Source organism: Urocitellus parryii, chromosome 6 (assembly GCF_045843805.1).
Source record: "Urocitellus parryii isolate mUroPar1 chromosome 6, mUroPar1.hap1, whole genome shotgun sequence".
Lineage (NCBI taxonomy): Eukaryota > Metazoa > Chordata > Mammalia > Rodentia > Sciuridae > Urocitellus > Urocitellus parryii.
Window position 1 is genome coordinate 63367639 of NC_135536.1, and position 12882 is coordinate 63380520.

General features: G+C 41.2%; 1 protein-coding gene across 3 annotated transcripts in view; it reads left to right on the top strand.

Annotated features, from left to right (window-relative positions):
* Window positions 1–209: 209 nt before the first annotated feature.
* Window positions 210–12882, top strand: part of Dcaf5 (DDB1 and CUL4 associated factor 5) — a 100174-nt gene continuing 87501 nt past the window's right edge. Inside the window, exon 1 of one of the 3 annotated variants that reach the window (XM_026385100.2) lies at window positions 210–488. In XM_026385100.2, the coding sequence (XP_026240885.1) occupies window positions 275–488 (214 nt within the window). In that variant the 5' untranslated portion in view covers window positions 210–274. The remainder of the gene's footprint in view (window positions 489–12882) is intronic. The other 2 variants (XM_026385101.2, XM_026385102.2) reach the window with 2 other exon arrangements.

The window sequence follows — 12882 nt, forward strand, 5'->3', positions numbered from 1 at the left end:
GCCGCGCATCGCGGAAGCGCGACCGCAGCTGAAGATCAGCTGCTGAGGGAGGCGGAGAAGCGGAGGGAGGAGCCTAGGGGGGAAGGGGAGGGAGGGGACCGTCAGGAAGCCGCGAACGCCACCGAGTGTCTGCACACCTCTCTCTGTCTGCCATGGCTGGTTAAAGAACCATCCGGATCGCAGCGCGGGGGGAGGGCCGGGTGGGGGGAGCGGCGGCCGCGCGTGAGGCCGAGGGAGGGGCGGCGGCGCGAGCGGCGGCGGCGGCGGTTCCAGCATGAAGAGGAGAGCTGGCCTGGGGGGCAGCATGAGGTCAGTGGTGGGCTTCTTGTCCCAGCGGGGCTTGCATGGGGACCCCCTGCTCACTCAGGACTTTCAGAGGAGACGCCTGCGGGGCTGCAGAAACCTCTACAAGAAGGACCTCCTCGGCCACTTCGGCTGTGTCAATGCCATTGAATTCTCCAACAATGGAGGCCAGTGGCTGGTCTCAGGTAAATCAACCCCCTTCCCCTCCCCGCGCCTCCCGGCCCCCTTCCAGCCTCCCCTTTCGCTCTCCCTTGCCACCCTCCTCCTGCCCTCCGTCCCCACCCCCTCCCCTCCAGCCCCTCTCCCGCGGTGGGAAGATTTGGTGTCAAATTAAAACCATTGCAGGGGGAGGGAGGGAGGGAGGGAGGAAGGGGAAGGAGAGGATGTCTTCTATATATATATATATATATATATAAAAGACCTAAAATGGTTGACAGGTCCTTAATTCGCTTTATCCCAAGTGCAAAGTGATCTCCCCTGACGACTGCCGCGGGAGTGTGGGTCGCGGAGGGGTGCGAGGTTACCGCTTGACAAAGTTTGATGGCAAACTCTTCCTCCGCGTACTTTAAATGGTGCGGGGGGCATTTTGGGGGATTTGGAGGGGGAGGAGGCCGAGGTGCGCCGGAGGCAAGGGGGTGTTCAAGCCTCCGTCGCTGGTGTCATGGAGAAGGGACCGAGGGCCAGGCGGTTACAGGGCCTTACGCCCAGGGTTCAGGGGCTTCGACCTGGGGCTTGGTGGGGTCGGCCAAGGGGAGGTGACTGGCGGGTTCCTGTTAGCCGCCGCCCCCCCCCCCCCCCCCCGGTGCTCTTAGGGCCCAGCTCCATCTCCTGTGGTGCCGTGGTTGCCTCTTCCGCGACTTGTTTTTATTATGGTTTCGAGAGTGACGAGGGCTCTGGAGGCTGAGGGACCCCAGTCTGAACTTGAATGCGCAACTCACTAGGCAGGGGGTCGCTGAGCGACCCCCGGGAGGCTAGTTGGCGGGAGCCAGACGCCAGCATCCCTTTTCCCCCCGAGGTTGCCCTTGCAGGTGGTCTGTGCTTCTCCTCCCCCCTGCCCAGCTGGGCCTGATTGCCCCCAAGTTCCCCCTCCGGTGTGGGGAAAGTGGCGAAATCGAGACCGGGGCTCCGGCCGGACTGTGTAGGCCTCGCTCTCCCGGGGCTCCTAGCGACAGGCAACTGAATCGATAGCCTATTGCTCCCGGGGAGGCCCCGGCCGGGCTGGCGGTGGCGACCGCTGCCCCTGGCGAGGTGCGCCAGCCGCCGATGGGGGCGCTCGCCGCCACCGCCCCTTCCTCCTGGGGGTCGTGGCCCGAGGCGAGGCGGGTGGGGATGAGCTTACGCAGGGGAGGGGGCGGCTCCCCAAAACCCGGCTGAGAGGAGGAGGGCGGCCGGGCGTTCCTGCTCGCCGCCTGTCCTCTTCCGTCCCTTTTCCTACATTGGGAAGGATGAAGGGGGAGCCCAAAGCTGGACGTGGCGCTTAGCTGCACCCAGGTCGATCCTCGATGGCTTTCTAATTTGCGTCAGTAGGCAGCTCGCCAGAAACTTCTGGGATCATGGCTTAGCATCTGTCTTAGTAAGTTACAGTCGGAATTGACTTGGGGGGTAGGGTCCAGTTTGGGGGTACAGAGATAAGACTTCTGTGATGTGATCATTGCACGGTAAACCTGGAATTTCTCCAGAACTGGCCTGACTTTTCCACCCCAGATCGTTTTCTCTTTGACTCTGTAGACTTTGGCCCTAGAACATCAGCGGAAGAAACCTGATATTATGCTTCAAACAGACCCCCCCACCCCCAAACAAAAGCTTCCTTCCCCTACACCTCCCGTATAAATTTTTACCTAATTTCAAGACACAAACGGAGAGAAAATCTCTTTATTAAAAGAAGGAACGTCCAGTTTTCCCCCAGTTGTTTCTTCTTATTCATAATACTCATGTCTTCTCAGACCAATGGATTCCAACAGAGGTGTTCCCAGACACAAGTCAACTTTTCTGCTGACCTGAGGGGAGTATCAGGGTACTCTTTCACAGTCAACTGAACTAATCATGTTAATTAAATCATAACTACTCATACATTGCCCAGTTTAACACATTTAAAAAAATACGTTTATTGAGAGATAATTTACATAACAGAATTTACCCATTTAAAATTGATACATTTTAAAGAGCACTGAAAAGTTCTCTCCAGTACTCTCGCACTGTGGCTGCCTGTAATCCCAGCGACACAGGAGGTTGAGGCAGGAGGATCACAAGTTCAAAGCCAGCCTTAGCAATTTACAAGATCCTATCTATTTATAAAAGAAGGGCTGAGGATGTGGTTCGGTGGTTAAGCGCCCTTGGATTCAATCCCCAGTCCCACTCCTCCCCAGAAAGAAGTTCTCCATATTCCACCAGTTATTACCTCCCATTCTCTCTGTGTGTGCAGGGGGGGCGGCCAGAGGGAACGGGAGGGAGGAGAGGACGTATTGCTGGCCATCAAACCCTGAGAGAACCTGGCGCATGCACGCTATATCTGTAGCCTCACTCCTCTTATCCTTATGTAGGATCGTTTTCTGTCTTATGTGAACCCCAATTTTTTTCTAGTCTTGGCTAGTTAACTTCCTTTAGCTTAATTTTAGCCTGTAGAAGAGAGGGGTCCTTTGCACCGGGCAGGCTCTTGTTCTAGGAATTCATTTCCTTACTTTTTTTGGTTTGAACTACCGGTTTTCATCAGTGCTTCCTGGGTTCCAGACTCCTTTGCCCATTGCTCCTCCCTCCCCCACTCTCCTCTCAGTTCTTCCTGTTTCCTTTTTATCTACTTCTGCCCTAGTTCTTAGTCCTTCCAGCAGGTTTTTCCACTGACCCCCTCAAGTTTGGCTCCAAAGAACATAGTTTTGTTTAAAGCCTTTTAAGCCATTTGCCTTCCATTATGAGTACAGCTTGTTAGAAAGTTCCTCCTATTTGCTTCAGATAAGGAATCCCCCTTTGGGAGTTGTAATAAACCTTAACTTGGTTAAAGCCAATTAATTTTTTTTTCTTGGAAAGTCCTTCAATAATCTTCCCAAGTTTAAAACTATTTCACTAGCCATGTTTATGTATTTTTTCTTATCTATCATTGTCACTTACTAATTCACAGTAGATTGGTGGGATACCAGATTCTGGGAGGTTTTAAGATTTCTTTTGTGCATTTTGTTGTTCTGTGTCTTGCCTGGATTAGTTAAAGCCCATTGAGGGAGGCAATTAAAATGATAGATTGTTCATAGTTTGTTCAGTGTTTTCATTTATTAATTGGGTAGCTCACATTTTTTTCTTTTTTCTTTTTGTAACTGACACATAGTATTTGATAGAATTAACTTAGACCCAGGGCAAAAATAATATTTGTATGATTCTTGTGACCATATAAAATGCTATTAATTAAGGGTTTTATCAGGCCTGCAGTGTTTAAGAGTAAACCAGAGAAAATCAGGACCCAGAAAAGTGCTTTATTAGGAAATAAGATTATGGCAGTGACAAGTAGGAGAATGGTTATTTGACACTTGAAAACATTAAAATATTTCAATATAAAAAGTGTTTTTCTTTGTTGTTGGGCAGAAAAGGGTGTCACTGTGATACCATGTTAAGGCAGTGTAATATAGTGGACATGTCATTAAAATCATTGTTGTCATTTAAAATGTCATTTTTTAGTTGTTACTAAGCATCTCTGAGCCCATTTCCTGAGGTATACAGTGGGAATACCAAGGCCTACCTGAAGGGCTGCTGTTAGAGCTATGTTAGGCAGAGTATGGGTTGAGTTCAGCACAAAGTGCCAGGCCTTTCAGAGCAAAAGCTGAGATTTTCTTTCCCTTTTGTGCTTATAACATAAGCATAACATATATGGTGTCATTCATAGTTGGCACTTGTTCTTAGAGGATTGATAACATATGGTGTCATTCATAGTTGGCACTTGTTCTTAGAGGATTGATAATAGACGACCTGTGCAAACTGGGTAACCAGGATAGTTTTGTGACTTTTAGATGAGAAATAAAGAGGTACAATGTGGTGTGGAAAGCACCTGGGATTTGATGTTATTTGATTTGAGTTGGAAGCTACTCTAGTCACAGATTATATGAATTTAGGCAAACCACTTCATTTCTCATCCATAAAATGGTTGTAACAGATTGCCCTAACTACCTGACAGGATGGTAGTAAATGGTCAATGAATGTTATATGTGAAAGTGTTTAATAAGCTACTTGTAATAAATAAATGTTACTTTTTATAAGTCCAGTTTATGCTTGATGATTATTGTCTTTTCTTAGACTATATGAATATTAGTCCTTTAAAGGATGAGAGAACAACATTGTTTGTTGAAGTGCTTCTTACAAGAGATCTTAACAACATTAAGGAGGTTGGGATACTTTACATATTTTGGGGATAACTTGTTTTACATTTTAGGTCTTTGGTTGCATTTAGAATGTACTTTAATTATTATTGTGCTGGAGATTGAACCCAGGGCCTTGAGCATGCTAAGCACATGCTCTATCATGGAACCACATCCTTAGCTCCTAGTATGTACTTTAAATTGCCTTCGCTGCCTCCTCTTATGCTTTTCCTTTTCCCTATAATGGGGTCCTTTATATATTTTCCTTTTTTTGCAGTACTGAGAATTGAATCCAGGGGTGCACTACCACTAAGTTACATCCTTAGCTTCCTTTTTATTTTTTATTTTGAGACAGGATCTTGCTAAATTGCCAGGGCTGGCCTTGAACATTAGATCTTTCTGCCTCTGCCTCAGCCTTCTGAGAAGCTGGGATGCATCACTGCACCCAGCTTAGGGTTTGCTGTTTTCTCTGAGGAGAAGATGAACATTTTGGGGGGGATTTGATTGGAAGGCCAGTCAGAAAGCAGTTCTGTGTGTACATGATTTGGAATATAAATTGCCTTCCTACATTTTTTAAAGGGTTTGTGCAAACGTGCATCTTAGAAGCAAACAAAAATAAAGATTCTGCTCTTTGGTGATGAGAGTTGTTATAATAATATTTCCCCTTTATTGAAGCTTAAGGCATTGGAACCTGTAGAGCTAGGAAATTAATAGCCCATAAGTATGAAGTTTTGAATTACAGTGAGAGATTATGATCCCTTTTTGTGCCTATGACTAAATGTAGGAAAAGTACCTTCAGAAGCTTTTCAGTAGCAACTGTGCTGTTTTAGCAACTATGCTGTTTCAAAGTGTTAATTAAGTAGGAATTGTGAATGGGGAGAGACATTTAGTTGCTTGGTCATAATGTTTATAATGGAGATAACTATTAAGCCTCTATCTGTCTCACATGGGCCTCTGACTATTGATCATAATAGGTATTCATAATTATGTAGAGATTAAAAGTATAAGACTTGGAGTCAGACTGCAGGGATGAATACCAGCTCAACTACTTGCTTGGTAACTGGGTTACCTTTGACAAGTCTCTTATCTTCTTTGTATCCATGTAATAAGGACAATTCCTCTCAGTGTTGTAGTGAGTAGAGAATGAAATAACCCAAGGACCTAGCCAGTGCTATTACTCTGTGTGCTACTGCATCTGTTATTGTTTTTTCAGTGGAACCTCACAAAAAGTTTTTAGGAAATTGATGTCGGTATCTAAAATTTATTGCACATGGCACATAGTACAATGTGACAAATTGAGATCTCCATGAGGAGAACTGTTGTATATATGTTTCACCATAAAGTCATCAAAGAGTATTTTGAAGGATCAAGTAATAGCAATGATTTAATTTGATCTATTAATTTTTTTTATGGAATCTGTTTATTTTATTTTGGGAGGGTGGGTAGATGAATTAGTTTATTTATTTCTTAGTTTTATTTTTGGTACTGGGGATTTAACCTAGAGGTGCTTTAGCACTGAGCCACATCCCCAACCCTTTTTGTGTTTTATTTTGAGATAATCTCACTAAGTTGCTTAGGACCTCACTAAATTGGCCCTAATATGGATGCAGCTCAGTGGTTAAGTGCCCCTTGTTTCAGTCCCAATATCAGAAAGAAAAAAAAAAGCACATTGTCTATAAGTAAAAATTTTGGGGTTTAATCAATTAAATAAAGTCTAACTATCAAAACTGTTTCATATGTTTAATTAAAATGAATTGGGCTGGGGATGTGGCTCAAGCGGTAGCGCGCTCGCCTGGCATGCGTGCGGCCGGGGTTCGATCCTCAGCACTACATACCAACAAAGATGTTGTGTCCGCCGAGAACTAAGGAAAAAATAAATAAATGTTAAAATTCTCTCTCTCTCTGTCCCCCTCTCTCTCTCACTCTCTCTTTAAAAAAAAAAATTAAAATGAATTATTTGGTCCAGAGTTATCAGGAAAAATATGGCCAATGATGTGGCAGATTTCTGCTTTTGAAAATCTGTCATAGCATACACATTTTGACAAAGTGATTGGGCAATTGATTCATTTTTTTGTTTTAAAGATTTTTAGTTATAGATGGACGCAATATCTTTATTTTGTTTAAATATAGTTTTATGTGATGCTGGAGATTGAACCCAGGGCCTCACACATGCTAGGCAAGCGCTCTACCACTGAGCTACAACCCCAGCCCCAGGGCAATTGATTCTTGAGTTTTTTTCTGGACTTTTCTATTTACTGATAACCCCCTTCTGTGAAGGTGTTACATTTTATTCTTTGATCTCTTAGTTCAGCAAATAACTTGAGTTTGTGAGATTGGAGCTTTGGAAAGAATGAAGATGATGAATCAGATTAAATTATGCTCTCAAAGCAGACATGATGACACATGCCTGTAATCCCAGCAATTTTGGAGGCTGAGGCAGGAGGACTGCAAGTTTGAGGCCAGCTTCCACAATTTAGCAAGACTCTGTCTCAAAAATAAAGAAAAAAAGAAAAGAAAGTATGGGTATGTAGTTCAATGGTAGAGCGCCCCTGGGTTCAATACCTAATACTAAATAACAACAACAATAATAGAAATTTTGTTCTCAAGATGACTTTCTTTTAGGAGTGTTTAGTTCTCATTGTAATAATGCTTGACTCTTTTTAATTTTTTCCCCCTCTGCCTCATGGTACTTTAATCGGTATTTGATTTCTTTGGTTTTCAATACTTTATAAAGGAAAAATACTCTTTTTTTATGGAATTTGGTGGGAAAGAAAGAGGGTCCAAAGAGATGGCCTTGGGGTTCTTTGCTATAATAAGTCAAAGGAATCATGTTGTAAGGGTAAAGTAATATGAATAATCATGGATATACATTATTTGTTCCATTTGTTCTTCACAAAGATTGCTAAATTCAGAATTATATCAGGGTCTGTCACTTTTATTTTAAAATAACCTAGTAAGATGACCATCAGTCTTGTTAGACATTATTCCTTTTTTTTAAAGTATTTTTTGTTGTATATGGACACAGTACTTTTATTTTCTTATTTTTATGTGGTGCTGAGGATCAAACCCAATGCTTCACACATGCTAGGTATACACTCTACATCTGAGCTACAGCTCCAGCCCTAGACATTATTCTTAACATCAAAAAGTTGTCTTTGTGTTCAGTATTGTTCAAAGGATTGTTATGCATTTGGTTTTCACTAGTGTATTTTTGGTTGCTAAGACTTCCTAAGGAGAACAGTTGCCCTCAGTAATATATCCTGAATATTACATTGAATGGAGGTATCAGCCCAGGTACTCATGTGTGCTCATTCACTGATGGTGATGATGATGATGGTTAATATTATATTTTTGGTGCTGGGGATTGAACCCAGGGCCTCTCCTATGCTAAGTATCTGCTCTGTCACTGATCTATACCCCTTGCCTCATTCACTGATTATTGATAGATTTGGTTGTAAATTCAGTTGGAATCATTTAGATAAGGGAAACTTTATTGACCAGTAAAACTTGATGCACATATGGATACTACTTTCTGAATTCCAAATTAAGAAGTGAGTATATTTATTTTCTCACACATTGAGTAAGACAAAGAGCATGCATGCTTGGTATATTAATAATTTTGGTACTGGGAGTTGAACCCAGGGGCACTTTACCACTGGGCTACATCCCCAACCCTTTTTATATTTTATTTTGAGGTAGAGTCTCACTAGGTTGCTGAGAGTCTTGCTAAATTGCTGAGCCTGCTCTGCCTTAGCCTCATCTCTGGGATTACAGGTGTATGCCACAGCACCCCGCTAAGAGCATCTTTATAAGAGCACTTCCATTGCTGGTGCACATGTCAATTTTTCTTTTTTCCCTTTGGTACTGAGAATGGAACCCAAGGTTCCAGGCACTGTAGGCAAGTACTTTATCACTGAGCTATATATATTCCCAGCTTAAATTTTTTTTTTTTTAAACTGGAGATTGAACCAAAATGCTCTACCTCTGAGCTATATCCCCTGCTTTATTTTATTTTGAGACAGGGTCTTGCTATATTGACCAGGCTTGAAATTTTGATCCTTCTATTTCAACCTCCTGGTCACTGGGATTATAGGCCTGCACTACCATGCTATGACCTAGCTTTTTAAAAAGTTTTATTTTGAGACAGATTCTCACTAAGTTGCCCAGACTGGCCTTGAACTTGGGATATTCCTGCCTCAGCCTCGAAAATCACAATAATTGGAGACTGACATCTGCAGAAAGTATGTGATTGAGTACATTTGGCTGAATTTTAGCCAACAGTCTTTTTTAATATGATTATAAGGATGAGAAGAAGCTAGCTTGTGCCAAAGGCTTAGATGAATTATGTGCTTTAGAATAAAGTGCCTTTTTTTTTTTTATTACATCTCCAGCACTTATTTATTTTTTGTGTGGTGCTGGGGATTGAACCCAGGGCCTTGTGCATGCAGGCAAGCTCTCTACCAATGGAGCTATATCCCTAGCCCAGAATAAAGTGCCTTTTAAAAAAGGTATAAATGTGTAACGTGGGCTTATTTGCTTAGAGAGTAATGATAAGTCATTTGGAAGTACTTTTCCACAGGTAAAGCATCATAAAGGGTGTTACTCCTAAACCAAATGATAAGCCTGTTTAATTCTTAATGAACTTGAAGCATAGTGTTCTTGCTAAATTTACTTCTGTCAAGAGCAACTGTTCTATTTCTGTGAAAAAGCATTTCATTTGTAGGGTCATTCACTGATTAGGTGGGTAAGAAACATTGCTCTGTATGTTCTGGTGTTGGACTCACTCTGGTCTTCACATCAATTTTCTTATACAGGGATTTAGGGAATGACTTGAGAATAGTCATTTTTTACTTGTGGATTCCCCCCTTTCCTTCTGCTTCTGCTTGGGCTCCTGCCCAATGATAAGGTGGAGGTAAGATTACGTTATAAAGGTGATTACCTTGTGCTGGGGTCCTTTATAATTAAGTTTACCATATATCCTGATTACTTGGGATTGTCCTAAGTTCTCCATTGCCCTGGTATAATTGTTATAAATAAAATTCTTCTTATTTTTTAAGGAGGAGATTTCTCTCTTTTCATTTTTAAAAAGTTTGGGTGACAAATTATATGGCCACGTACTTATTAATTATCTGAGTTGTCTGGTATTCAAGTAAAACCAAAGCCCTAGTCTTTTTTATCTCTCTGCATTCACCAATGAATGCTTCTGGTGGATAATCCTCCAAGCCGTTCTCCACACTGCAGGTCTTTCAGTTACCACATTTAAGGTGCCACACAGAGCTTGACAGGCAGTCATTGCTTAACTATTTGTCCTCTCTTTACCTTATTATTACTAGGTTCAGAGGGTATTAAGTTTCCTGTTCCTTTCTATATACCTCCTCTTATATTTCTTGTTCTACTGTTCACTTGTGATACTTTTCCTTCTCTCTCTCTCTTTTCAATATTCCTGTGAGTTGCTGCTCTTACCTGTGTTGATTTTGAGGAATGACTCCACTGAATAGGTTTTTTTCCCCTGAGGAGTTTTTAATCAAAAGTAGATATTAAAATCATACTACAGTCTTAATTTTATGGAGTATCTGTCCAACAATAGGGACCATTTGGAATAAAAGCCCTCAAACAAATAGATTATCCCTGAAAAGGGTTTTCAAGAATTGTACTTTTCAAGCCAGTTGATAATAGACTGTTTTTCATGTTGTGAAATGTGATGATTAAATATATTTAAAGAGATATGGTTAGAGTTCTGATTTTACCATTCTCACCTGTGAACTTATGCTTCTGATATTCTATCTCTGTAGAATCACAGAATTTCATTGCTGGAAAGGATGAATGATCAGGTAACTGAAGTCCGTACTTTTGCATACAAATTAAGTATCCCTAAACCAAAAACCTGAAGTCTGAAATGCTCCAAAATCCAAAACTTTTTGAGAGCAAACTTCAGGAAGGAAATTAGACACGTGACTTAATATGACAAGCCACAGTCAGAATGCAGATGCATGCTGGATGTAGTGGTGAACTCTTGTAATCCCAGCAACTCAGAAGGCTGATGCAGTTTGAGGCCAATCATGATAATTTAGTGAGACCCTGTCTCAAAATAAAAAAGTATGAAGGATTAGGGGTGTAGCTAAGTGGTAGAGCACTCCTGGGTTCAAGCCCCAGTACCAGGAAAAAAAAAAATGCAGGTATACTACTGGGGATGTATTTCAATGGAAAAGTACCCTAGATTTAATCCCCAGTTCAGGGAGGAGGAAAAAAAGATTGTAGGTATACTAAAAATATTGTCTACTATTACCTTAGGCTACATATCTTATGTATATGAAACATAAATGATTTGTTTAGACTTGGATTTCATCCCTAAGATATCTCAATGTATGCAAATATTCCAGAATCCAGGAAAAAAAAATCTAAAATCCAGAGCACTTCTGGTCCCAAGCATTTTGTGTAAGGATTTTTTAATTTGTATAAGAAAACAAAGGCGCAGAGAAATAAAATGATTTGTCCAATAGTTTATAACTAATATGTAGTACTATCAGGATTAAAATTGAGGTCTTTTGACTTCCCTAAATAGAAAAAGTCATGATGTTCTGCATTTATTTATTTATTTATATTTTTATTTTTGGCAGTGCTGGGAATTGAACTCAGGGGCACTTTACCATTGAGCCACATAGCCCTCTTTAAATTTTTTTTTTATTTTGAGACAGGGCCTTGCTAAGTTGCTGAGGCAGTCCTGGAACTTGTGATCCTCTTGCCTCAGCCTCCAGAGCTGCTGGGATTATAGGCTGGTTTGAGATTCTGCAAATAAAGGATTTGCTCAAGTTAAGTATTAAACTCCTTAAGTGGTTTACTTTGCTTGTACATTCTACTGTCAGTTTGTTGTCCCTAAACATAGTTGTTTTGATTACATTTGTGGTGTCCCATTATTTTACAGATGAATAAATATTTTCTAGGGTGGAGGCAGATTGTCACTCTGGCCAAGCCTCCAGTTTTCTCTCTTAGCCTGCTTAACTCTGTTTCTTACTTTGCAAAATCTTTTTTTCCTTCCAAGAAAGTTACTTAGGAGGAGGGATTCTTTACAAATCCAAATGCCTGTCAAAATCTTGTTACACAACTTCTCTCATTCTGAATTTGCATTCAAGTCTTGTATCTAAATTCCAATCATATCACTTGGCTTTACTACTTAAGTATTTAGTGCTTGCTACTAATTAGAACCTCTGAAGTTTTTTTTTTTTTAATAGATGACTAAATTTTTTGGCTTAGTGCATATACTTTATTACTTGCTGCCATAGATGGCTGAAGCATGTGCTTTGCTTTAGACATACTGGCAAGAAACAAATGAAATTTTGATATTTGGCAGGTACCTTCAAGCAACCCTTGACTGAGTCTCGTTGACATCTCTGTTTATACCTGCTGGTGGGTGTGTTGGTGTAGTGTGTTTTCCTAGGGGACTGTGAAAACATTAGGGCCTGTATTGATTCAATCTTTTTATAATTGCCCAAGAAGAGGGGAAAAAACTTTTTATTATTATGTTAATAATAATTGTTAATTTTGTTTATAAAATGAATTTTGCAAAAGTCTAGGCAGGCAGTTACTGAGGATTGAACCTTTGAGGGCACTCTACCACTGAGCTACATCTCCATTCCTTTTTTTTTCTTTTTTAATGTTTTTAAACTTGTTTATAGACCTTTATTTATTTATTTATATGTGGTGCTGAGAATCGAACCCAGTGCCTCACACATGCCAGGCAAGTGTGCTACCGCTGAGCCCCAGCCCCAGCCCTCCATTCCATTTTTATTTATTTATTTATTTATTTATTTTTTATTGGTCGTTCATAACATTACATAGTTCTTAATACATCATATTACACGGTTTGATTCAAGTGGATTATGAACTCCCCCTTTTACCCCGACCATTCCATTTTTTAATTTTTAAATATTTTAGTTGTAATTGGACACAACTTTATTTTATTTATTTATTATTAGATGGTTCTGAGGATCGAACCCAGCGCCTTGCACGTGCTAGGCGAGTGCTCTACTACTGAGCCACAACCCCAGCACCCATTTCCACTTCATTTTTATTTTGAGACAGGGTCTTGCCTAGGCTGGCCACAAACTTGTGATCCTCCTGCCTCAGCCTCCCAAGTTGCTGGGATTACAGGTGTGCAGTACCACATCCAGCACAGGAAATGTTCTTATATATAAAAACAAAAAATTCAGAAACTTCACAGAATGAATGATGAATATCTGTAATATAA